At 38.0% G+C, this 27,886-nt stretch overlaps 2 protein-coding genes across 3 annotated transcripts; both read right to left on the bottom strand.

The window, feature by feature from the left end:
* Window positions 1-772: 772 nt before the first annotated feature.
* Window positions 773-17,979, bottom strand: LOC121430773 (GDP-fucose protein O-fucosyltransferase 1-like). 2 transcript variants are annotated; one of them, XM_041628164.1, is made up of 8 exons: window positions 17,910-17,979; window positions 16,420-16,670; window positions 15,618-15,712; window positions 14,675-14,852; window positions 12,232-12,364; window positions 10,968-11,163; window positions 9,709-9,933; window positions 773-2,190 (listed from the first exon to the last, which is right to left on the bottom strand). In XM_041628164.1, the coding sequence occupies exons 2-8, from the start codon at window positions 16,610-16,612 to the stop codon at window positions 2,026-2,028; spliced, it is 1,185 nt and encodes a 394-aa protein (XP_041484098.1). In that variant the 5' UTR covers window positions 16,613-16,670; window positions 17,910-17,979; the 3' UTR covers window positions 773-2,025. The 2 variants fall into 2 exon arrangements, with proteins under 2 accessions (XP_041484098.1, XP_041484097.1); XM_041628163.1 differs by having other exon boundaries at window positions 17,820-17,973.
* LOC121430771 lies at window positions 5,503-8,111 on the bottom strand. Its single transcript, XM_041628162.1, has one exon. It carries the CDS (start codon window positions 7,500-7,502, stop codon window positions 6,036-6,038), a length of 1,467 nt encoding a protein of 488 aa, XP_041484096.1. The 5' UTR covers window positions 7,503-8,111; the 3' UTR covers window positions 5,503-6,035.
* Window positions 17,980-27,886: the final 9,907 nt, after the last annotated feature.

The raw sequence follows: 27,886 nt of genomic DNA, 5'->3' as shown, positions 1-27,886 counted from the left end.
CTACTGGATTTTGAACTTCAAACATTAAACATTTCAGCTGTAAAATAATGCAATTTAATTTGAAAAATCTTGGAAATTTGTTAACGGTGAGACTTGAACACATGCCAATTGTATTAGCTGTGTGTTTCAAGGGATAAATTCATATCTGGTCCTTATTTACCCTCATTTACATGTACCTCTCAACATAATATCTTGCTGAATGACAAGAGGCAAGAGCCATTTCAACCTGGATCCTCGTGCTTACAAACTTCCCTTATTAAAAGTTTTCTTAGAATGCAATTTCAAATGGAAGAGCCCTAAATTTAGGTAGACATGAGAATACTTGTGTGTAACCATTGTATCATAAATAATAATAATGATAATCATTTCTGAAGCTTGAGCATTAGAGGAATTCCTTCCTATTGGCTACCCATTGACTACACACCTGGGTGGAGAGTGGCAAATGTAGATATATGCCCGGCCAAAAGATGCAAGTGCCAAGGTGGGATTCGAACCCTGGACCTTGTGGTTCAAATTCAGGATTCTCCACTGAGCCTCACGTCTACAGATACAGGCTTGTAGACACTTTTTTGCAGTACCAACAGTTATACTTCAAAATATCATCATGATGCAACAAGCACCTAACATCTACAGCTCAGGGAATGTATTGAAGGTTTTAAAGGATGATAAACTAGCCCAGATTTGTTTTTGGATATGAAAAGATGCATGTGAGAAGGAATGCAAGAAGCTATATCACACGTGCACATATCAATAGTTTCTTTTTTTTCCTAAATAAGTGCGTTGATGAAGTTGTCTCACACATTCAGTGTGAACAAACTAACATACACACAGTCATACCTGCTAGATACATTCATTGCGCACTATTTGACTTGAAACTCAATGATGTCATAATTATTATGGATATGCTTTTTTTGCATCAATTTGTCTTGATAAAGTGAAATGCTTAGAAGTGATATGAATATTAGTCTAATCATATTGGTATAGCAAAGTGAAATGCAAAGATCCGAACAGAATACCGGTCTAGCTCAATAATAAAAACAAATCACCATTTACCCTCAGAGGACATTGGAAAAAGCATATACCAAATAAATGACATGATATAAAACTGTATTAAGTAGTGGCAAGCAAATCTGGGAATTCAACCAACTAATATTATAATGAATGACTAACTACATGTATAAACCCAATTTTACATCATTGTAAATGAGTACCATAAATAAATCCTGTCATAATCAAGATACCAGCATAGTCGCAAGATATTAAAATAGTGGAAAGACTTTGCTTCATACCTGAGTACTAAAACAGAGACATACACTGATGAATATCACCACATTTAATACATTGGTCCCAGAAAGAGTAAAAAAATTGAAAGACATGATTTTCGAGAAGATATATGAACCGGCCATCCCAAAACCAACAAAAAGTCACTAAGGAAGATATTAATCAATAGCTAAAATTGTAATAGACCTTGTGCATGAACATCATCACACCGCCATCTCAAGGCTTAAGCCATTGGCTTGAATGCATTGGGGATCTGCTGCTGGCGCATCTCTGAAAACTCCGCTTACAATTACATGCTTTCCTCTGAGAGAAATCAGTATGAGGTTGTGACGGCATATGCACAAGGTCTTTTTTGTCTTCAAAAAGGAGAAAAACAGCTTATCTGAAAGAATCATTCCTGTTCTTCCTACTGTCAAAATTTGAAGCCGAAAAAGTTAAGCAAAAATACAGAATTAAATATTTTTTGACAACATATTTTTTTTTCAGACTGTGTGGAAGGTTCATCGAGATTGCAGTGTGCACATCTCATTCTTAGGTGATCCCCAAACTTTAAACCTTGATTTCTCCTAAATCTTTGAATAAGTTTTCACAGAATCTCTTCTGTATTCACTCAACTACTTGTGTGGGTTATTGTTCAACATTAACAAGCTATACATCGTCTTCATACAGCTTTTTCAAGCTAAATTGAAATTCCAAAATTCATTTGGGCAACTTATTGTTGGTTTTGAGGTGATTATGGCTACATCAAAGGCCTAAACTCCAGAATGTTGAGGGTTTCCCATTCCCGTCTCTCTCCCGCTTCACAAATGATGTGAACGATGAGACACAATTACCAATGAAGAATTCTGATTGGCCAAGAATAATGAGGTCAATCTGCGGCAAGTGGGGATCGAGATGATGAACTTTGACCTGGTGTTGTTGAAAGGAAAAAATTATAATTAGAGGTAACAAAAATTCTTTTTTTATCTCTTCAATTTTTTTTTTCATTGGAAAATCAATAAAAGCATTAGACACACTTACTTTCAATATCTTATCACATTTACAATGACAAATCTAGAATATATATTAATCCATCAATACCAATTGGTTAAATACATGTAATTTCACATTTCTATATATAATAACACAATCTTTTTGAAACACAATAGTGTATTAAATAGAACCACAGTTATCTCTATTCTTACTTCACTTTACTTATGCTAAGTTCACACCAACGGCGAATGCCGCGCTTTAAATCGGCGATCAATTCGGCGTCATTTTTTTTTTAATTTAAAAAAAATCTCACGATCTCATCAGATATAATATGCTCTGATAAGCTCTGATACGCTCTGAAACGAAGTTCGTTCCCGCTTTGGTCGACAAATTATTTCCCGAATCGCTACGGCTCTCACGCTTTGATGCCGATTGATCAAGATTTATTACGCTTTAAATCACGCTTTGATATGCTTTATTACTCTTTGATAAGCTTTGATGCGCCTTTCACGCTTTAAATAATGCTCTGATACGATTATCAAGCTCACTTGTGCATTGATAGGCTCTGTTAAGCACTGTTACGCAATGACAAAATTTGAGATCTGATTGCAACCCGCCTCTGATCCAGAGTATATATAAAGATGCAGCAGATACACGAAATCATTGCAAAAAAAATTTCGAGAAGAACAAGATATGGAAGTTCAATATGTATCAGAGTATGAACCATCTTATGATGTAGACATGACCTTTGTCTCCCTGCTATACAACTACATCCTAGCCCTCGAGGCAGAGGAGAGAGAGGAAGAACAGCAAAGACAAGAGAAGAATGAACTACCAGCAGGAGGGAGAAGACAATTCATCAGGTGCTGCTGGACCAGGCCATGGCTCACTGAAGAACGAAGACAGCAGTATGGCCAGTACACTATCCTCTTGGACACACAGCTGAGGTTAGAGGACCCTGTTGCCTTCACAAACTTCACTAGAGTGACCCCTGAAGTGTTCGATGAGATCCTTGCGAGAGTGGCACCAGTCATCCAGAAGCAAAAGACTAACTACAGGCACCCTTTGTCAGCTGGCCTCAAACTGGCAATCACCTTGAGACATCTGGCCACTGGGGACAACTACAGATCACTGGCATATGGTTTTAGATGTGGCATCTCAACCATATCAGAGCTGATTCCAGGAGTGTGCAGGGCCATTGTAGAGGCGTATAAAGATGAGGTCTTCAACATACCTACCACCCCTGAAGCATGGAGCACCCTTGCCCAGCAGTTTGAACAGAGATGGAATATCCCCCATGCAATTGGTGCCTTGGATGGAAAGCACATAGCCATTAAGAAGCCAGCAAACACAGGCAGTCTTTACCACAACTACAAGGGGTTCTTCTCTATACCACTACTGGCATTGGTAGATGCAGACTACAAGTTCATCTGGATTGAGCTGGGAGGTAAAGGACACATGTCTGACTCCCAGATATTCGCAGACTCTGAGCTCTTCGAATGCCTAGAAGATGGGTCCATAGGACTCCCACCACCATGCCCTCTTCCTGGAGAAAATCAGCCTGATATTCCCTACTTCATCCTGGGTGACGATGCTTTTGCCCTGAAGAGCTACATGATGAAGCCATACAGTAGAAGAGGAATGACAGATGAACAGAGGATCTGCAACTACAGGATCTCAAGGGGAAGAAGAGTGGTGGAGAATGCCTTTGGCATCATGGCCAACAGGTTCCGGTGCCTATTGGGAACACTGGAACAGAAGGTAGATAACGTCAGAGATTTGGTAGAGACTGCTGTGGTGCTCCACAACCTGCTGAGGAAGAGGGTGGCGCTGGCAGCCAATGCGGTGGACCACGAAGATGAAGAGCACAACTTCGCACCAGGGGGCTGGAGAGATGGACCTCACTGGGAAGATGTTCCGCAACCACCTGCAAGGGGTAACCTCGCCACTGTGGATGCAAGACATCAGAGAGATCATCTCAGAGAATACTTCGTCTCTCCAGTGGGTGCTGTTGACTGGCAACAAAGAATGGCTGGGGTGGTACTTCCTGATTGAGTTAAGAAAGGAATGGCTCAGATATCGTCAGAAGCAGATGATGAAGATAAAGACTTTTGTTTATGGAAATAAGAACATTTTCCCATATGCACACTTTGTTTATTTTTAATATAAGTTTGAAATAAGTTTTGTATCATGTGTTCTTGTGAAGATGTTATTGGTGTTATGTATTTCATCTGCTTGTAAAAATAAAAATACAGAAAAATTAGATAATACTACTATTGTGAATCAGGAGTGAAAATTTAAAGGAATCAAGTTGCATAATTTGAAATTAATATAATTATGTGCGATAAGATATCTTGAAAATACGCCTTTTTTAATTGATTATTACAAATTATTACAAATTGATTTTCCTACAAATCAAAAAAATAGTAAGAAAATCAATTTTATATGTGAGATGAATAACCATTATTTTAACAGAGAAAATAAAACTAAGGAAATAGAGCATAAGACATTACAAAATTAAAAACATAAATATAATAAAAAAATAAAAGGGAAGAGCTTGGTGGAAAACTCAATGTCTTCATTAGAGTTTTTCTTTTTATTGTTTTACTCTATTGCCTTTTCTACCTTATTGTGTTTTATACAGGGTGTCCCATAAAAAATTTCCGGTACACTTCCGGTCGTTTTTTTTTATTATTATTTTTTTATTCATTGAAGAGACCAACTCTTCATTAAGTAAATGATCCAATAATACCAAAATAACGTTTAGTGGTTTTTGTGTTATAATACTTCTTGCAAAGGTCTGTAAGCGGTAAAAATCAGGCTGAACGAATCCTTAGCTGTAGGGCCTATGGGAAATTTCTCAAAAGTACATGATTTCATTGCTTGCATCCCTTCGCAAAAAGTGTAATAAAATAAAAACTACAAAATCATATTTCGTGATGTTTTGGTCATTTACTTTTAAAATGCTACTCTTTCCAATGATATCGTTATTGTTGTGCATTCCGGACCGGAAGTGTGCAGGTGTTTTTTTTTGTAGGACACTGTGTTTTTATTTGTTTTGTTTTATTTTTATTATTTAAAGGAAGACTTGAAATCATGGTTACGTATGTTTCAATGGCTTTTGCAACAAATTTGATTTGAAAATAATTAAATTGAATAGTTTTCAATGACATGTATTTTTATTTTAACATGTAGGCATATAGCTTAATTTGTTTTAGAAAAGTTTTAATAAGAAAGATCGTGCTTTAATTTGCATTACATAAACATATCGGCAAACGTATTGAATTGCGACATTCTGTTTTTGTCGGGTCTGATGAGTGGGTAACTTCCGAAATAATAATAATTTCATGTTCAAATTTTCGGCAGTACAAGTTAACAATATAATAAAGAAAACTTTTACCAGCAACTTTCGATAATCGGTCATTGCTTTATTTTTTCTTTGGTAAAACTATTGCAACAAGTATTTCACTGAATTGTACATATTTAGTCGTTTCAAACCTTTAATATGATACATTTAAACGTTTCAAAGCAAACATTATAATCACTGTTTCCAAATCATTATAATTATATATCCAACTTGATATAACACATTTACAACTTTCAAAGCAAACATTATTAATTTTTCCAAAACGTTGTAACAAACAAAAACCCTTCTTTGTCTTATCATACATCATGTACATAATACAATGTACAGACAAATATTATAACATCAAACTATCAAAAGTTAATACAGCATATAAAATTGAAAAATCTCCCGTGTCAATTCAAAAATGCTACTGAATTCACTTCTTGGTGGTGTCATCTTCCGGTCCTGGAGGAGTTCTCAGAGGAGATGGTGGCCTGGTGGAGATACCTGCAGCGGTTATGGCACTGTTTACAATGTCAGTCAGATTCAGGGAGTCGGTAGTCTTGTCAGCAGCGGCAGTAGCAGCAGCACCATGCCCTTGAGAGCTGGTATCAGTGAAGGGAGTGGATGATCTTGGTATGGGTGAGACGGGGCGTGTTGTTCCCGTGTCCAGGTCCATGAGAACGGGGGATCTCAACGACCGTTGTGAGTACATGGCAGGGAACTGTGAACTCATGAACTGAGGGTCTTGGGAGCGCCAGAGACTGGTCTGTTGTCCTGTCATCTGGGTTGGCCACTGGGATGGTGGAGGCTGCCATTGGTGATTCTGTGACATCAATCTGGAGGGGTCATGCCTACTGGTGGAGCTGGGAAGGTACGGCGGAGGGTTTGGCTGGAAGGGGGCGACCTGTTGCTGCTGCTGTCGGAAGGTATGCTGCAGTGTACTAGGCACCTGCTGCTGCATCTCCTGGCGCTCTTCAGCCTGTTTCTGCCCCTCATGAAGAACAGTCATCAACTTTATCTGTGTCGTGCGTCTGATGTCGCTGGGAAGCTCAGCGAGTCCCTCGTCTATATGTCTGGCAAAGGGGGAGGAACCCACTTTCTTGGAACCAGAAATGTACTCCATCAGAGTTTGTTTGAGGTCAGCACTCTCTTTGTAATGTCTTCGAGAGGAGGGGTCTGTAGACTGTGACTCTGACCCAAAGTTTGACTGGATGTTGGAGGCTGCTGTAGGTGGTACTGCGGCTGCTGACCCAGTAGACGTGGATGTTGGTGCTGTCCTGCCTGCATCCCTCTCAGTTGTGCCATGGATGCTGACGACGTTTCTGCGCTCAACTGTCTCGATGTGATCCTTTAGAAATGAGAAGTTTTCCCAGATCCATCGATCAGTAGCAGACAGGTCCTCTAAAACATCTGTACCATCACCAGACTTCCCAACACTCTTCTTCAGGCGGCTCATTTGGGTTCTGTTTGATTTGTAGAAGGTTTTTAGGGCTGCCACCTCCAAACCCATCGCTTTGGCTTTGTCTTCCCACAGCTTCTCCTTTTGGGGTGCGTCTTTGTACTCAAACAGCCTCTTGGAGTAGATGCACGGGTTCTGTTTTAACCAATCAATCAACTCTTCTTTCTGAGCCTCTTTCAGCTGGGCATAATAATAAGGCTTATTCTTACGCCTTTTGCGGGCTGCTGAAACTGATGGGATTTCTGGGAGATCTTCCCCTGACTCTATGACAGACTGATCTTCCCCAGACTCTATGACAGGCTGTGGCTGCTCTGGCACCAGTATGTCTTCTTCTGGCTGCGGTGGAGTTGGAGATCTAGCCCTCTGAATCTCAACGACATGGTCTCTGCGTCCTCTTCTCTGGTTCTTCTTGGTTGTGTCTCGACCTCTCTTGGGTCCCATATTTTACTTTATAGTAGATTTAAAGTTCACCAGATTTAGAACTTCTTTCACTCGGACAATTGAAATTATAAGAACTCGAGTCCCGTCGGTATTAATAGGGATGGTGACAGAGCGTGTGTGTCGTGTGAGAGCGTGAGAGAGCTAGCCATTCGTAACAAAGCGTGACAGAGCCTGACAAAGCGTGTCAATCCTTGATGAAAGCGTGGAAAATCGTGTCAATCCTTGATGAAAGCGTGGGAAAGCGTGTCAAGTCTTGATGCCAGATCTTATCAAATCTTAAGACATCTTAACAAAGCGTGTCAAGTGGTGAAAGAGCGTCCAAAATGGGGTCACCGCTTTGAACCAAGCTCTCTTAAACTCTGTTAAGCTTTCCTACGACTTTGTTAAGCTTTGTGACGCTTTGATAAGCTTTAATACGCTCTTCCCGCTTTAAGCAATCCGTGACAGATCGCCTAAAATTTTTAAACAGTTTAAAAAAATTTGGCGCTCTTGCCGAATGTACCAAATTGCTCAAAGCTTTCTCATGCTCTATTACGGTCTTTACGCTTTAATTAAGCTTTGTTACGCTTTGCCGCCGCTTTGCACGCCGCTTTAAAGCGCCATCAAAGCGCCGTTGGTGTGAGCCTAGCATTACAAGACATGGTAATTTAAGAGAACTATAACTTTTCATGTAAACTAGAAAACAGAGATAAGTCATTTTTAACAGTCCCAAATAAAGGGGGGGGGGGGTGGATGTACACACATACCAGAAGATTCTTCTTATGAAATCATAATCCACCAACATTAATATGACTAAAACAATCTTTCTTTTCAAACAAGAAGTTCACCCTACCATATAGTTTATTGAAAAAATAGAAAAAATGAAAAAAAAATATATTGGTGAAGGTTTGAGAAAAAAGCCACCAAAGATAAAAAAAAGATATTTAGATTTCATTTCTTGTTTTGATGTTTGACGTTAAATGCAAGCTTCCCCATATATTGTGTAAAAATCAAATATATGTCATTTTTAAAGAAATTGAAAATTGATTTGATTGAACATGTACCTTCAGTATATCAACAGACAAATTATCTCACACCTGCTCCAGAAAGAAGTAATCGTAGAGTCATCATGAACCAATGAAATTTATACAAACAAGAAAATCTAAAGTGATCATGGTAAAACATTAGGTATATTTACATTTATTTTGCACATTTCCCGATTTGATCAATACATATATGTTACATATATGTCTATTTTGAAATTTGTTTGTAGTACAAAGTTATTTTCACCTTGTCTTTTATGATCTTGTTTGAAATGTAAACTTTTGCAATTTAAGCTTTTGCCGCAAAGAGAGTATTTTAAATAAACCATTTTGAATTGAATTTTATAATTATTAAATAACACATGGGGCAGCTGATCATATATGACGTCACATATCAAAAACTTAAGTTCTAATAACTATCTTAATCTTTGATGGATTTTCCTCAAACCTCTATCATTATTTTTCAAAATAATTTTCTGGTATTTTTACAGCAAACTTTTCTAAAGGGTGATCTTGATCTTTGTAGGTTTGCACAGTGGAGGTTGTAACATGGAGGTTTACGGTTCACCATATGTAATATGAAGAAGGGAAGGAAATACAGGCAGAAATTGAAATGGAAAGACGAGGAAGGATGAAAAGAGGAAATTAGAAATATTCTCTTCTTGAGAGTGAGTGAAGTGCTGAAAAGGACTGTAAACCAGATGAGATGAGCTGAATATGGCTTAAGTAGCAATGGTTTGAGTAGTAGTAGGATGAAGTGAAGAGAGGTGATCTTATCCTTTAAAAAGCCATCTCCAAATTTCAGCTTATGATTTACCCACATTGTGCTACACTCAACCCAGGTGAGTTAACTGGGTACCGGCAGGAAGTAATTCCTCAAAAATCTGTGAGCACCGGAATCGGTAGACTAGCTTAGCCGGGGTAATATAGGATTGCCTTGAGTACCTAACAAGGTGGATACCTGCGCTATACAAATCCTATATTATTTTTATTACCGGTATTTATAAAGTGTATAATATAAGATATATAACCGAGTTGGTAGACTAGCTTAGCTGGGGTAATATAGGAGAGCTTTGAGTACCTAACAAGGTGGATACCTGCGCTATACAAATCCTATATTATTATTTTTATTACCAGTATTTATAAAGTGTATAATATAAGATATATAACCGAGTTGAACCAACCTTATCTCCAAACATTTTTTGTAGTTCCGTCTGATAGGATAGTTTATCAGTAGCTATGTAGACATGCCTCGTCCTATATTTCTCCACTGCTGCTCTTGTTTCTGCTAGTACCATCTCCTTGGTGGGGTAACACATTGCCTTGGTAACAGGCTCCTCCCCCACCTTGTGACATTGTGGTGATGCCATCATTTGTCTCATCCCTTCCACGCTCTCACAAGCTTTCACCTAGAAGGCAACAAAATCGTTGAAGGTTACTCATTTTGATTTAAAGATTGTGGCTCCAAGTCCGATGACTAAAACTTTGCCACACAAAAATAATGGGAGTGAGTACACTCAGTCGGTAAAGCATATCTGCCTGTCAAAACAAAGGTTGTTGGTTTGAGTCCACCCAGGGGGCCATTTCATAACGCTGTTCGTAACCTGGGAGCAACTTTAAGAACAACTGGTGAACCTTTCTTATACGCTTAACCATCACCAATGAATATACCATTTTCTACAAGAAGGGATCACCAGTCATTATCAAAGCCGCTCTTAACTTACAAACAGCTTTATGAAACACCCACCTCGGCAGATAAGCCTCATTGTGTGTAAATGTGCCCCCCTGTTCCATAGATGCAGGCTATGTTACAGTGGAATATACTCTGTCCTTCAGATTGGATGTCAAATGGAGGCCTTGTGAAGAGGAGAGTCACTACCTTTACAATATGTTAAGAACCATGGTTTATAGTTATTAAGAATTTATGCACTAATTACACTTAAATTCAATGCTTATTAAAGCTTCTGATAATTAATGCATGCTTTTGCCACAGGGACTAAATTCACATCCATCACAAAGGTTACTGCAGTAATGAACCAAATGTTTATGTAAACTGAACATTGGACCTGTTATTTCAAAGCAATACTGCTTTCATTTTATTAACAAATTTAGCACACTGTGATAAAAACATCCTTGATTCATGGGTGCATCTGCATAAACAATGGTTCCAAAATACAGATACAGAGCCACCAAATAATTCAGGTTAATAACTCATCAGCTCGGTGGCCGGGTGTAAAAGAGATGCAATCACACAAACCCCCAAAAATAAGAGAGTACTTGATCTTCAACCAATTAGAAGCAGGCGAGAAGTTGCAATCACACACACCTCAAAAAATCAAAGAGTAATTGATCTTTAACCAATTAGAAGCATACGTTTCAGACTTTAGTTTGATTCTGTGAGTCAGGATTGAACTGAAATCTTAGAAAGGGGCCAAGGACTCACCCAATCAATACCAGTACGAAGATGAATCCCAACGTAAGGCTCTCCGTTAAAGAGTTCATCCATGTGATGTTTGGCCTCAGCAAACAATCTCTCGTTCCATTTAAAGAAGTTCTGGATCTTCCGGTTAGCTTCTCTCATCGGGAAGGGGGCTGGTGCCCCTTTCAATGCAAGGACAGGATGGTCCTTGACTGGGAAACTGCAGGGAAATGTGATAGTAGTAAGATCAAAATAAATCACGCAATCTTTTGAGAAGCTGTATACATCTCTTCAAGGGTGATCAAGAAGACAGCATATTAATAATAATAAAAGTAAGTTCTTGTATAGTGCATAACACATTACGAATAATGTCTCTATGCGCTTCCAGCGCTCTGCAATTCAAGGAATAAATTCCTGCCAGTTACCCATTCACCTCACCTGGGTTGAGTGCAGCACAATGTGGATAAATTTCTTGCTGAAGTAAACTACGCCATGGCTGGGATTTGAACCCACCACCCTCTGTTTCAAAGTCCAGAGACTAATCCACTGGGCCGAAACACTCCACAAAATCATATCAAAAGCATATCAAAATGTCCAAAAATATTTCTCTACTGCCTGGGACCCCTCCCCCAAAACAAGTTTGTGTTAACACGCTTGAGTCTGTCCAGACAACCAGTATAATTCATCATGAGTTGCCACTATAACACTTCAAGCATACTGGCCATTATTGAAAAGAAAACCTGGCCATCTCTAAAAGAGCGTCGGAGAGTTGCAAGTCTAGCAATGCCGTACAAGATACACCTTGGTCTCGCCTGTGTAGATTGGACCAAGATGCAGCTACATCCACTCTGCTCTCATACAAACAGTTTGCCTTCCCTTACTAATGATATTGATTATATTGATTTAAACTTGACAAGTATGTGAATTTTTAAATCACTTATCGAATATGTTATCATTTTTTTTTTCAATATTGAATTTTGTTCATGCTTTTATTTAAATTGAATCAATCTATCTTGTACTTATTTATGTTGAAGAATGAAAAATAAATTGAATTGAAACTCAATACCACCAGAAGAAGGCAAATCCTGTCAAGACTTTGTTCATTCCTTGTCGTGGATCTTGGTCCAACTTTAACTTGATTACCCCTAGTATATGCATGGAGGGTAGTGCTTTGTAGAACCAATGTTTGTCCAACCTATTCTACCAACATTCAAGTGAGGATACCGAAACAACTGATGACTCTACTACCCTCTGACTAAAACTGTGTTTTTTTCTAACTTCATCTTACCTTCTATCCCATTGCTCCTTCATGTTGGTCATTCTATGTTCATCGCTGATATCAGCATGACTGAAAATCTCAAATTTAAACTCTTCCGCAAAATCAATTCCAAAGCCATCCCAGAATGGTCCAAATGGATTCCCTATGGTAAAAAGAGAATATAAAATTAAAATGAGAAAATAACTTGTCACAATAATAAACAACAATCCACACAAGTAATAGTTTGAATGCTGAGGAAATTCAGTGAGACCTTTAAGAAAAAGCTGAGGTGTTAAATGATTTCTTTGCATCAATATTTACGCAAGAAGATATCAGTAATCTCTCTTCATTTCCTGAGAGATCCTTTGACTCTATTCTTAATGATATTGACATTACAAGAGATATGGTTCTGGAAAGATTATTGATGCTGGACAAAACTAAGTCTCCAGGGCCGGACGAGATTCCAAATCGGATATTGAAAGAACTTGCAGATGAATTAGCCCAACCACTTGCCGATCTCTTCAATGAATCCTTGAGGAGTGGTTCCGTTCCTGTAGCTTGGAAGATGGCGAATGTAACTCCACTATTTAAAAGAGGAGATAAACGTAATCCCAACAATTATAGACCAGTGAGTTTAACAAGTACAATTGGCAAAGTTATGGAACAGATTATTTGAGAAAAGATTATTAATCACATGGTTACAAACCAGCTGTATAGCTGTATAGCTCACATCAACATGGATTCAGAAAAGGTAAATCATGTGCTACTCAACTTCTGGAAGTTATTGAGGAATGGACTAAGGATTTGGATAAAGGAAAGTCAATTGACTGTATCTATTTGGACTACAAAAAAGCATTTGATAGTGTCCCCCATCGAAGACTTCTGCTTAAGCTTCATTCATATGGAATCAGAGGTAGTGTCTTGAACTGGATCAGATCCTTCTTAAAGAACAGAGAGCAACGGGTGGTTGTTAATGGAGTTATCTCGAATTCTGTTGGAGTCAGTAGTGGAATTCCCCAAGGGAGTGTTATCGGTCCTGAGCTATTTCTGATTTTCATAAATGATTTACCAGATGTCCTAACTTCTCAAGCAAGTGTTATTAAGTTATTTGCTGATGATACCAAATTATTTGCTGAAGTTAACAACGATCAAGAATGGGAAATCCTTCAAGCTGATTTACTGAGGATTCAAAATTGGGCAATCAGATGGCAACTTCCCTTCAATACAGGAAAGTGTAAAGTCCTTCACTATGGCAGAAAGAACCTGCACTATGACTATAAGTTAAGTTTGAATGGCCCGACCATCGAAACGAGCCACAGTGAAAAGGACCTAGGAGTCATTTTCGACGATCAGCTAAGTTTTTCTCAGCATATAGATCAGATAGCAAAGGCAGGAAATAAGAAGATGGGGATTATCAAGAGATCTTTCTCTTTCCTTGAACCTAAGAGCTTCAAGCTACTTTATAAGTCCATAGTTCGACCTGCTTTGGAGTTTTGTTCTCAGATTTGGCATCCATACTTAAAGAAGGATCAGACGAAACTCGAAAGAGTTCAACAAAGAGCTACAAAAGCAGTTCCGTGTTTACACGACAAGAGTTACCCGGAAAGATTGGCCCAATCGAAGTTACCTTCATTATCTTACCGACGTCACAGAGCAGATCTTATCCAAGTTTTCCGAATAACTCAAGGAACTGACGATTTAGAGACTTCTAAACTTTTCAAATTCAATGAAGACTCCAGAACTAGAGGACATATATATAAGATCGAGAAACCTAGAGCAAATACTCGAAAGAGACAAAATTCTTTCTCACATCGAGTAGTATCTGAGTGGAATAACTTGCCAAGCCAAGTAGTGAAGAGTACTTCCATAAACTCTTTCAAATCAAACTTGCAGAAATCTTGGAGGCCGAATAAGGATAAGCTTAACCCAAACCTATCTTTTACATGCCCATGTTTTCATTATTAACTTGCTGAAACCACACATTGCCATACAACTAGTTCCAGTTTTGTTCCACTGTACTGACTTTATGAAATCAAGAAATCAAGAAATTGGAAGGAGAGGGGCAAACAAGTTTTTCATAGGTAAAACTTTACGCCCGCAACAAGGTATGTTACAAGGTATGTAAAAAAACCCCAAGGTTTGAAGATTGAGGTTCCTTCAAGCGTAAGATGTGCACACTGTGCGATTGGTGAAAATTAGATGCAGCATGCAAAACTTGGTGTAATAAAATATCTTGTCTTTTGTTGAACGTAAAAACTTCATACTTTTTGACAGTATGAAGAAGAGCTACTTAATCAGGTAAGCTAATATTCTAAATTCTAATTTGCGAAATCCAAACTAATTTTGGCAATTAACAGAGAACTGTCCCTGGCTACATATTGTTGGTTTTGAGGTGGATGATTTAAAATGGCACTGAAAAGAGCTAACGTTGGAATGCCTATTAGATGGAATGACATTGGACCAATTAGCCTACCTCTCTTCATTTCACATGGAGAATCACTATTGAGATTAAGCCAGCAGTAACCCTTCCTCTCTTCCTCAGGCCAGTACTTGGGAGCTAGTTCCTCCATGAATGTTTCCATGGTGATGAGACGGGGATAGAACTCTAGAAGAGGCTCAAACTGGAACCAGTCTGTGAAAGGGATGTTGACCTGACATGAAATGTGAAAAGAAAAGCACAAACATAAAGGACTCACAGAGAAAAATGGTGATTCAGAACATTACAACACTGTGATATTAAATATTTTGAGGTTTGACATTCTTGACTACATGTACAGTATGTGTCTCCAGGGGCCTGTTTCATAAAGAGCTGCAACTGTTGTAACTTTGCCATCATGGCAACTACCATGGTAACCTTGATTTTGATTGGCTGCTGAGCCCTGTTGCCATGGTATTTGCCATAATGGCAAAGTTACAACAGTTGTAACCCTTTATGAAACGGGCCCTTGATCTGTTTCATCTGATGGATGAAAGGTGAAATAATTTATCTTTGACCTGTAATGTGTGCCATCAAACAAGAAGAATCATTTGACCTAGTATACTAAGTAAATGATTGAAAGCAGTTGAAAGAAACTCTGATTTAACGAGAACGCCTCTAAAACCAAGATTGATTTTCCAGTATTATCATAGACTGATAGAGCTAGATAACACTGAAGTTTAACACAGATAAGCTCATGTAAGACAGTGGGTTATTGAAACCTGAATGGAATTCAATGCTTATTCTGTGATTTTATCACAATTCCAGATTCCTTTGACACATTACACACACTTATAAGAGCATTTTATTGGATTCTGTATGAACATATTTTCTTCTTCCTGTAAAGTACAGACTGCCATTGGCATATTATTGTACTAGGAATTTTGAATATGTTTAAACCTCAACTGTACAAATTTCCTGTATAATAATTCATACTCACATATGTCCTGAAAGGAGGCAAGATAATTGTTCTATTCATTGCTTTACCAAAGGCTAAGGCTCCCAGATAGTGTTCTGCTTGGTTTCCAAACCTCCCTGTCAGAAATCAGATTATTTTAAGAAGAAAAAAAAGACCAATTAAAGTATGCTTCTAGTTACTGAGTTAATTCATATAATTTGTTTAATTGGTTATTTGAATAAATGAAAAAGAAATGTGACCAAATTTTGATTAATTTAAACATACCATTATGAAGCAGACTCTAATAAAATTCATGTAAGCTGTAAGATGTTAACATATCAATCATAATATCTTTTCAACTTTTCTATATGACAAGTCAACACTGAGCACTGATAATGTTCTACAAGCTTAATCGAGGCAATGCGTGGGCTAAAAAATATTTAACAACTTTTTTTTCTAAATGTATGATTACAATACTAAAGTATTAGACCAACTTGGATCAACCAAGTGACAAAAAATACTTTTGAAAGAAAGATTTCTCCAATTATTTGGGAAAAATTGACAGCTCATTAATTCAATCACAAACACCCCAAAATTAGAAAGTATTATAAGACTGTGTGTAGTTAAGATTGAATAGCAGTGCAGAAACATCCCAATATGACACTACTTTCACAAAGTCAATCTCTCTGTAGTATTTTTTTAACATTGAAACTGGCTTGGAGAATGGTGACTTGAATTCATAGGATGAACATTATGAGGAAAATTACTGGATTACAGAAAAATTGCTCTAGAGGAATACGTTTACATAAATGAACATTTCACTTAATTAGCAATGCAATCTTACCCATGCAGGGACAAAATGTAAAGTATCCATTAGGATCCCATTCTAGTTTGGACCCAACCGCCGATTCTTTGCTTCCTGAGACTCCATCCACAGTGTTATCATCTTCCCTATTACTACTATCAAGTTGACCTTCACAATGGCTCAAGGTCATCAGAGAGAACACCAATGCAGACAAGGATAGAAGAAACCTCATAATGAAGTGTATCAATATTGTAGAAGGCTTGGGTAATTAGTTGCTTGAAGTGTTGGCCCTGAATGAAGTAAAATCCAAATCAATTCATAAAACCAGAAATTACTACGAACACCCACCCAAATCACAAAAGACTATTCCATAAAATGTGCCTGGAAATGCATGTAGCATATTGGTCCATCCCTATAGGCTGTACTGTGTGGGCTAGTGGCTAAAAATAGGAATTTTAAAGTCTATATGCTGACCTAAGACTTTTTGACCCTCTGAGAGGAGCAATGGAAACATGTCACATCATAGATAATCAACTTGGCGGCCAGAAAATGTGAAGTCAAGATGTCGCTGAGCTAATCCTAAGTTTATCTTTATCTAGACCAAAAGCTTTGGTCTCTGTTTTGGTTGTTCCACTGAACTCTGTTGGCTCCACTTGCCAATTACAGAGTATTAAATTATATTCAGATAACCCAGGGAAGTGGGAGTTGCGCGACAGCCAAAGTCACTGTTTTTTTTCTTAAGTTTATTTTTTCCTGTTTTGGTGCATTTCAGGCCAAAACGGAATGATAATCTTTATTTTGGTCCAGTTCTTTTTATATATTTTTATGAAATAAAGAAAAATATCGATGAGACCTGTTTGGGGATTTTGCATTGTTAACCCCATGATGGCGGCTGCACAATCGCAAGCTGTCTGAGTACGAGGAGAAATAACATTTAATTAACAACACAGACAAAATGTCTTGAATTAATGTCTGGATTCTATTTCTAAATCGATCATCTTGTGAAACTTTTATTAGAGACAGCTGGCAGCCGTCTGAGTGTTTTGAGGAGTTTTTAAACATTTTAGGCTATATGTTTGTTAATTAAATGTTATTTCTCCTCGTACTCAGACAGCTTGCAATTCTTTAAAAAAGAAAATGTAAGGCCAACTCGCCTATTTACTTTTTGGACACATGTCTACAGCACATATCTAGTGCCAAATTACTGCCAGTGCATAGCCTAACTAGTTTAATTAATTGTTGTCAATTAAATAATGCCCGCGCCCGCCTCCGGCCTCTCGAATTCCCACGTCCTGCGACGAACTAGGCGTAAGACACCACTCATGCATCGCTGAACTCTAGGGTAGCAAGTCGAGCACTGCCCGCTGACGCCGCTTCAAAATCGAAGGATTTTGCATTTGCGTCAACAAAGAAAACCATCTAAATAACGTACTAATTACCTGAAGGGAAGCCGCCGGTTTATCATGCGTGGATGAGTCTTAATTTACCAGCTCCCGGCTCAAAGTTCCTCAAAACAAAAACAAACTTACTTTACTTTTCGTTGACTTGTCGAGTCGAGTGAACGTGGGAACATCGATAAGTGGGAGTGGCAAAAATTAAATTGGAGACCGTAATAGTATGATACGCCAAAAGGGGAATAAGAATTTCATTTGAGGTTCCATGAGCCTAATTACAACAGGAGGGCTAAAGATATTCATTCGACCCAACCCATTCGATTTTTTTTTCAATTTGATGTTGCTGATTGACAAAAGTGTATGAATATGATTGAAAATCTAACACTTATCCTAGAAATGGTAACTAGTGAACTTCCTTGCCCAAAATGGGAAGATATATAAATGACTTTGGAACTATTTTTTGACTGGCGGAATTAGGGCTATTATCCCTATACTGTTCACAGTATAAAAAATAGCACGTTGCTTGTCACTCTAACAACAAGTTGTTTAGACTTTTTTGTAATTTTTAAAACTTTTAAACAACTTGTTAAAAAGTTGAAACAGATGTTTAAAAAGTTCAAAGAGTAGTTGTTAGAGTGACGTCCAGGCTTAAACAACGTGCTTGAAATTTTAAACAGCGTAGACATTGCAATTGATAAATTTGATCCCATTGTTATCTTCATAAATGGCGACTTATTCTTTAAATGAGCTGCCTACAATACAATTCTCTGGTCAGATATGGAATGTCAGATATATATCCTACCCAATGGTATATAAACATTCGACCCTCTAATGTCACGTTTATTTTTAGGATTTTAGTGCAATTTTAACATACAAGTATATGGAGAACTTTTAAGCGCGTGACACCTTGAATATTGTCTTTCCGTTGATGCCCAATTAATGATTATTTATTATTGATTTGATTTGATTTGATTTATTTATTTCCGTTTCACAATAGTATAATGAACATAGCAATAATATAATAAACATAACAAAACAAGGTCGAAAATACTACGAAATATAATATGTATACATAAATAATCATAAATTTAAAGAACACAATTGAGTAAATAAATTTGTCTGAAATTACATTTGTATTTGAAAGTAAAACGGAGGGACTTGCCGAAAAAAGCAAAGCTTGTACAGGCGGCAAGCCCCTAACTTAGTTTCAATATAAAACTACAACAAATAAATATTGGTTTGTAATAATAAATTTGTTTAAAAATAAATACAATTTTTGTGCACTTGAAAAAACGTAACTGATGGGTCATGTAAAGAAATATTTACGTTATACAATATTTTAAGAGAGGGGGAGGTGAGGGGGGGGGGGGGCAGAAGGGACAGAGCAGTGCAATACACTAAGTAGAAAAGAAATATGGCAGGCAGCAGGAGCAGGTACTTGGCTAATTGCAGTTTTAAGAAGAAAAAATAATGTAAAACAAATAATATACATGACTATATGTATATAATATAAACTCATATACATAAAAGTTGAGCATAATTAAATCAGTTATTTTAGTTATTCAGCTTGACCTGTTTGCGACGAATATTTCAGAATTAACATTTTTTCAGTTTGCGTTTAAAAATATTTACATTAGGGGATTCTTTGAAATCTTGAGGCAGAGAGTTCCAATAGGCAGGCCCGGAGAAGACAAACGAGTTTTTTGCAAATAAAGTTCTTGTTAAAGGAAGATGATAACATAGACGTTGCCTTGTTGGGTAGCTGTGTACGGAAGCATTTTTACGGAACATATTAAAGAAAATGGCGGGGAGATCGTCCCTGCTTAATTTAAACATAAATTGACTAAGTTCGAAAAGATATATGTCATTTACTTTAAGAATGTTATTTTCAAAAAATAAGATATCAGTATGTGATCTAAAGTGTGTTTGAAAAATTATTCTTAGAGCTTTTTTCTGGAGAAGTAATATTCTATTTATTTGTGTTTGTATTGCACATCCCCATGCAATAATTCCATAATTAATATATGGTAGAATAAGTGTGTAATATAATGTTAACAAAGTGCGGGAAGGGAGAAAATTTTTAAGTTTATTAATAATTCCAATGTTTCTTGAAATTGTTTTACATATACTATCGATATGAGGCTTCCAGGATAATTTGTCGTCAATAAGGACACCCAAGAATCTAGTAGTGGAAACATTATTAAGAACAAAATTATCAAAGAAAATCCTGTCAATTAGAGTATTGACTTTATTACTGAAAAGCATGTAGTTTGTCTTCTGGTGATTAAGTGAAAGTTTGTTGGCCTTGATCCAATCTGTAACATTTGTTAGTTCAAAGTTTAAGGTTCTAACGAGTTGGTTAATATCATCATGGGAAAAGAAAATATTGGAATCGTCAGCAAAAAGTATAAATGAAAGTAAATTTGATGTATTTTTAATATCGTTGATGTAAGTAATAAAAAGAAGTGGGCCTAGTAGGCTACCCTGGGGGACACCGCAAGTAATTGGAAGAGTAGTCGAATTGCAATTATTTACTGATACAAATTGGGTCCTATCAGTGAGGTAACTCCTGAACCACTCCAAGGCCTTCCCTCTAACTCCATAATGACATAGTTTATGAAGGAGAATTTCATGATTTATAGTGTCGAAGGCCTTGGAGAAGTCCAGGAAGATACCGACAGTATGACAACTATTATCGATGGAAGTGGTGACTTTATTTATAAATGACAAAATTGCATGGGAAGTACTGTGATTTTTACGAAATCCAAATTGGAAGTTTGAAAAAATGTTATGTAATTTGAAGAAATCACTAGTTCTGGTATGGACCAGTTTTTCTAGAATTTTAGATAGTGAAGTTAGTAAGGATATTGGACGATAGTTAGAAACGAGTTGGCTATCACCTTTTTTGAACAGTGGGATGACTTTGGAGATTTTCATTTTATTGGGGACCCGTCCAGTGGTAAGAGAGATATTAAAAATATGTACCAATGGATCAACGATGGCTGCAATGATTTTTTAGAAGAAAATTTGGTATACCGTCATCCCCGGGCTTTTCTTATTCTGTAGATTGCTAACAATGTTTATGATTTCCATAGAATTAGTAGGGCTGAAAAACATAGAATTGGGGTTAGGGTCGTCAAGGAAATCAGAAAAGGATTTGTTAGTTCGAGGTATATTTTTAGCCAAGTTGTTGCCAACATTTGAAAAATATGAATTAAACTCTCCTGTGATTTTATTAGCGTCGTCTGTAATAGTATTATTTGACTTTATTTTTGTGATTGTAGAGCTTTTTTTCTTTTTGTTCAGTACATTATTAATAATCTTCCAAGTATTTTTCATATCATTTTTGTAAATGTTCAATTGGGAAGTGTAGTATTCCCTTTTGGCAATACGTAATAATGTGGTAAGGGTGTTTTTATAACAAGTGTACTTAGAACGAGAGTTTTCGTTAGGTTTAGAAATATATTTATAATAAAGATTATTTTTACGATTAATAGATCGTAAAATAGATTTAGTGATCCACGGATGTATTGGGATTTTTTTATAATTTGACTTTCGGTGGGTGATAAGAGGGACATTGGTGTCTAGACAAGATGTTAATTTGGTAATAAAAATGTCGTAAGCTACATCAACCTCTGTGGAGTCAAAAATGGTCGACCAGTCTGTATTGTCTAAATCATTAATTAAATGAGAAATGTTATCATCGGTTATTTTACGATAGGAAGTATTATATGATTCATTCTTAAAAAGTTTATTTTTAGACAGCTTCACAAAAATTGAAAAGTGATCAGAAATATCACTAAGAACTATACCAGCTTGGGGGGTAGGAAAAGTTACATTACTAAAAATATTATCTATAATAGTTGCAGAAGTGTTAGTCACTCTCGTTGGTTTAGTGATTAGTGGTAAGAAAGAATTAGTCAAAAACGTTTCGAGAAACTCTTGCGAGATATTGTTATTGTTGCAATTCATTAAATTGATGTTGAAATCCCCCCCAAAAAACAATCTTTGTTTTTCAGAAAAGGATTGAGTAAAAAGTCATTGAGGGTTTCCAGAAAATGTCGAGTATTTGAATTAGGAGGTCGGTATAAGACTCCCAGTATCATATTTTTTCCTTTTGGATTGATGATTTCAACAAAGAGTGATTCTAAAGCGTCATTGGATAAAGTCATATTATTTATAAGATTATATTCGTATTGCTGGGGTATATAAAGTGCAACACCACCACCAGGTCTAAGAGTTCTGTTATTAACAACTAGATTAAAATCGGAGAGTGCAAAAAGAGAACAAGGATTTTCCGAAAACCACGTTTCAGTTAATCCAATGATTGAATGTTTCGGAAACTGATTTCTATCAAGAAATAATTTTAGCTTATCGAAATTTTTATTGGCACTACGAATATTCAGATGGAGAAGAAAAATATCTTCTTCAAGACTGCTAGAATTAATTAAAGATTTAAAATGTTGTTCTGTAAAATACTGTGAAGTAATAAGCTGCCCACATGGGTCATTTGGGTCAAAGTTTGAGTTAAGATCAGCAGTATTATCATTCAGGTAGTTTTTTATGTAAGTATCAAAATAGAGGTTTTCTGACGAAGCGCCGTGTTGTGATGAAAGGGACAACAGGTCATCGTTGCATAACGAGCTGAATGGGAAGTCAGACAAATCAGACGTCGGAGCCGGGAAGAATTACACTAGATACGCTAAAAGAGTAGACACGCCGCCATGCTCCTGCTCCTGTTGCTGTGCAAGAAGAGGGAAACGAAAATGAGAGTGTGCTGTGCAAGAGAAAAAGACAATACAAGTTTGAAGGAAGACAAGTAAAATGGGAAGAAAAGAGACAAAAAAAAAAACGAACCAGACCAAATACGAGAACGATCATTACTAATGTACAATGTGAAGAAGTAATAATAAAAAAAAGAATAACCCAAAAAAGAAAGAAAAGAAAACAAGATAATTAAAAAATTAAAGAAGAAAAAAATTAAAGAAGAAGAAAATAAAAAACGGATGTAACTGAGAATGCTACAGACCAATCCACGTGATAAGGGGGAAATAAGAATGATTTGCATTTCTCCCTTAGGAATTATACAGTCGTTGATTATACCAGTTATTGCAATTATTTGTTTACAAATGTCAGTGGAGCGAGACCAAAAAAAGTTGTGTTGGTATAAACGTTAACATCAGCAACAAAGGTATATAAAGTCTGTGCCCACAAAAAAGTACTTTCACACGTTTTGAACAGCGTGTGAATTGACACAGGCGCGGATCCATGGGGGGGGGCCGAGGGGGCCTTGGCCCCCCCCCCCTTCGGCGAAAAAAAAAGAGAGAGGGAAAGAAAGAGAAAAAGAGGGGAAGAGGGGAAAAAAGAAGAAAAAGAAGAAAGGAAGAAAAAAAAGAGAGGAAAAGGGGGAAAGAAAAAAGAAAAAGAGAGAGAGGAGAGGGGGAAAAGAAGAGGGGGGAGAGAGAGGAAGAGGGGGAAAAGAGAGAGGAAAGGGGGAAAGAAAAGAAGAAAAAGGGAAGAGGGGGAAGGAAGGGAAGGAAAAAGAGAGGGAAAGGAAAAGGAGAAAAAAAAGAGAGGGGAAGAGGGGAAAGGAAGAGAAGAAAAGGAGAGAGAGGAAAAAGAGGAAAGAAAAGGAGGAAGAGAAGAAAAGAAAGGGGGAGGGAGAGGGAGGAAAGAAGAGAAGAAAAAAAAGAGGGGAAAGAAAAGAAGAAGGGAAAGAAAAAAAGAGAAAAAGAGGGGAAAGAAAGAGAAAAAGAGGAAGAGGGGGAAGGAAGAGAAGAAAAAGGGAGGGGGAGGGAAAAGAAAAAAAAGAGGAAGAGGGGGGAGAGAGAGGAAAAAGAAAAAAAGGAAAGAGAGGAAGAGGGAAGAAAGAAGAGGAAAAAAGAGAGAGAAGGGGGAAGAAAAGGGGAAAGGAAGAGAAGAAAAGGGAGGGGGAGAGAGGGGAAAAAGAGGAAGAGGGGAAAGAAAAGGAGAGAGGGGAAGAGGGAGGAAAGAAAAAAAAGAGAGGGGAAAGAAAAGAAGAGGGGAAAGAAAAGAAGAAAAAAGGAGAAAAGAAGAGGGGAAAGAAAGAGAAAAAAGAGGAAGAGGGGGAAGGAAGAGAAGAAAAGGGAGGGGAGGGGGAGAAAAAAAAGAGGAAGAGGGTGAAAAGAGAGAGGAAAAGGGGAAAAGGAGAAAGAGGAAGAGGGAAGAAAGGAGAGAAGAAAAAAGAAAGAGAGAAAGGGGGAAAGAAGAGAAGAAAAGGGGAGACGAAGAGGGAAAGGACGAGAAGAAAAAAAAGAGGAAGAGGAGGAAAGAAAATGATGTTCGAACCAAAAGGGCGCTGAAATGATGTTCGAACTGGGGGCAGAATTGATGTTTGAACGGGGGGGGGGGGCGAATTAATGTTCGACGTAGGGGCGCCAAATTGATGTTGGAACTGGGGGGGGGGGGGTCAAAGTGATACTCGAGCTAGGGGGGGGGGCGAAATGGTATTCGAACTATATAGGGGCGCCAAATATTGATGTTGGACCTACATGTAGGGGCGCCGAATCGATATTCGAACTAGGAGGGCGCCGAAATGATGTTCGAAAGGATGCCAAAATCATGTTCGAACTGGGGGCCGAATTGATGTTCGAACGGGGGAGGGGGGCCGAATTGATGATCGACCTACATGTAGGGGCGCCAAATTAATATTCAACTAGGGGCGCCAAATTGATGTTGGACCTACATGTAGGGGCGCCGAATTGATATTCGAACTAGGAGGGCGCCGAAATGATGTTCGAAGTGGGGGCGCCAAATTGATACTCGAACTAGGGAGGGGGGCCGAATCGATGTTCGAGGTAGGGGGCGCCAAATTGATACTCAAACTAGGGGGCGAAATGATATTCGAACTAGGGAAGACAAATTGAGTTCGAAGGAATGCCAAAATGATGTTCGAACTGGGGGCCGAATTGATGTTCGAACGGGGGGGGGGGGGGCAAATTGATGATCGACCTACATGTAGGGGCGCCGAACTGATATTCGAACTAGGAGGGCGCCGAAATGATGTTCGAAGTGGGCGCGCCAAATTGATACTTGAACTAGGGAGGGGGCCAAATCGATGTTCGAGGTAGGGGGCGCCAAATTGATACTCAAACTAGGGGGCGCCGAATTGATGTTCTAACTAGGGGGGCGCAAAATTAATACTCGAGCTAGGGGGGCGAAATGATATTCGAAGGGGGGGGGGGCCAAATTAATGATCGACCTACATGTAGGGGCGCCGAACTGATATTCGAACTAGGAGGGCGCCAAAATGATGTTCGAGCTAGGGGGGCGCCTATGATACTCAAACTAGGGGGGCGCCGAATTAATGTTCAAACTAGGGGGGCGCAAAATTGATACTCGAGCTAGGGGGATGATATTCGAACTAGGGAAGGCAAATTGAATTCGAAGGGATGCCAAAATGATGTTCGAACTAGGGGCCGAAGTTATGTTCGAACGGGGGGGGGGGGGCGAATTGATGACCGACTTACATGTAGGGGCGCCAAATTGATATTCGAACTAGGAGGGCGCCGAAATGATGTTCGAAGTGGGGGCGCCAAATTGATACTTGAACTAGGGAGGGGGCCGAATCGATGTTCGAGGTAGGGGGCGCCAAATTGATACTCAAACTAGGGGGCGCCGAATTGATGTTCTAACTAGGGGGGCGCAAAATTAATACTCGAGCTAGGGGGGCGAAATGATATTCGAAGGGGGGGGGCAAATTAATGATCGAACTAGGGGGGCGCAAAATTGATACTCGAGCTAGGGGGGATGATATTCGAACTAGGGAAGGCAAATTGAGTTCGAAGGGATGCCAAAATGATGTTCGAAGGGGGGGGGGGCAAATTGATGATCGACCTACATGTAGGGGCGCCGAACTGATATTCGAACTGCTGCCTTGTTGTTGGCTCATTGTTCCATATATTGAAAGTTTGAAATGCCTTGGCCCTGAGGTTTTTAGGCATGGCCTTGGGGATTGATGCCTTGGTCTTGGGTATTAAAGCCTTGGCCTTGGAGGTTTGAGCCTTGACTACAACACTGATGGACATATTGATAGATATTATTTACAGAAATTTTGAAGTTTACTTGCAAGCACTAAGAAATAAATGTTCAGAATTGAACCCCGAAGGGTTGATGCAAAATCAGCACCCTATGGGTTAAAAAAACCCTGATTTGGGGTTCAAAAATTGAACCCTGCGGTTATGGTTCATTTTTGCACCCTGCGGGTTCAAAATTGCACCCCTAGGGGTTCAATTTGAAATTTAGGGGTGCAGTTTTGAACCCGCAGGGTGCAAAAATGAACCCCAACCGCAGGGTTCAAATTTTAATCCCCAAATCAGGGGTTCAATTTTTGAACCCATTGGGTGCTGATTTTGCAAGAACCTTTCGGAGTTCAATTTTGAACCTTTATTTTTTAGTGTGCAATATGTAAAAGAATAAATGATACTTTCATTGTAATGGTGAAAGTTTCGGATGCGTTTTTTATTTTTTGACGAATCGTCAAATACTCAAATAACTGAAATAACTCTATGGTTTATATCGTTCCTATATTTTTTGTTTCATGTAGTAATGCGTATATACAGTTGATGATACGACACCTTTTCTTTTCTAACCTACAGTGGGAAATCCCGTTTTATTTTTTTAAACGAATTCCAATGAAAATATTACGTGGATTTACTCAGGGCCTAAACTGCATTGCTATCATTTACATTTATTGTTACATCTTGAAATAGTTGATGTATCCAAGATACATGGGACCTTGGAATTCATGTTTCACTAGTATTGTATGAAAGAGAGAGATAAGAACTTATCGTCCAAAATGATGCGAACTTAAGAGCATTGTTTTCATATTTATAAAGACACTGACAATAAAGTATATTTTTACAGTAATTTATCTTTAGTATCTTATATTCTTTTTATACACACCGTTTACACGCATTTTGTTTCTTTTGAAAATCTATTTTGAGTATATAAAATTTGAGCAAGATTATAAGATGCATAACCTTTTGATACTTTATATGATTGTTGCAAGAGCGGAAGAGCCAATGTTTGCTGATTAGGATTGACAAGACAACTCACTGTTTTGAATGGAATTCAAGCAAATAACAAACACTTACAGATCAAAGTAGGCAGTGCACTCCCAATTAGTAAATGCTGAGTGCTGACTACTGAATCTACCTCACCTTTATAATAAAAGACATGTAAATTTATATCTTTTTCAAGAATATCTTACCCAAAATAAAATATTAATTTTCTTTCATGCAGAATGTACAATTTAGTTATTGCACAACCAGTTTTCATACGCGGCGATACAGGGGCGTCATCCCCGTAAGATTTTTCAACCCCTGAAGCAAAAAGTAGAAAAGAAAAAAATAATGGGAGTACCCACAAGAACGAAGAATGCCTACAATGCAAGAGAGGTTTCTGTGAGAAGTAACTGAACTAGACATTACCCATTCGGCAATGGGAGTCAATATTTCGGAACGATTATTACTTGACTTGAAATTAGGGCCCCCTAAGAAATCCTGGATCCGCGCCTGGATCCCGCTTACATAATTCTAGCAGGGCCTACTCTGATGAGAAGTTAAACGAATTGAAAGCATCAAATGGTTTAAAATAGAAATCGCTCGAGTTTCCCGCTGGCATCGATTATTTGTTAAAGTGATATTACAATTATTCATGAACACATCATTATAAAACCATTGTTCAATTGTATCTTCTTCATGCATAGGCGGATCCAGGTGGGGACCCGAGGGGCCCGGACCCCCTATTGGTAGAGCAAAAAAGGGGGGGGAAGAAAAAGGAAGGAAAAGAAAAAAGAAAAGGAGGAAGACGAATGAATAAAATAAGATGAGAGGAAGACTTGGAAAAAATATTTTATGTCACTATATAAAATTTTCGCTCGCGCTTCGCGCTCGCATTGCCTGTTAAGTGATCAAAATATCTTGTTCAACACGGAGCTTGAATATCAAGTTTGGAAGTCAGTATACAAAACATATTTCTCCTTGGAAATCGAACTTTCATTAATTTTTGTGATTTACATATTGATTTTTAAAACGTGCTCTGTAAAAATGTTAGCTTTATGGTCTGAATATTAACATTTTCCAATTGCG

The sequence above is a fragment of the Lytechinus variegatus genome, chromosome 17 (genome assembly GCF_018143015.1).
Source record: "Lytechinus variegatus isolate NC3 chromosome 17, Lvar_3.0, whole genome shotgun sequence".
NCBI classification, from domain to species: domain Eukaryota; kingdom Metazoa; phylum Echinodermata; class Echinoidea; order Temnopleuroida; family Toxopneustidae; genus Lytechinus; species Lytechinus variegatus.
This window is presented reverse-complemented; position numbering and strand designations above follow the sequence as displayed.

Excerpts from the sequence above, each read along its gene's own strand:
- LOC121430771 (XM_041628162.1), bottom strand. The coding sequence starts at position 7,502 with ATGGGACCCAAGAGAGGTCGAGACACAACCAAGAAGAACCAGAGAAGA.
- LOC121430773 (XM_041628164.1), bottom strand. The coding sequence starts at position 16,612 with ATGAGGTTTCTTCTATCCTTGTCTGCATTGGTGTTCTCTCTGATGACC. Across the intron at positions 15,713-16,419 it reads TACATTTTGTCCCTGCATGG|GGAGGTTTGGAAACCAAGCA; the intron begins GTAAGATTGCAT and ends GATTTCTGACAG. Across the intron at positions 12,365-14,674 it reads TCCATGTGAAATGAAGAGAG|GGAATCCATTTGGACCATTC; the intron begins GTAGGCTAATTG and ends TTTTTACCATAG.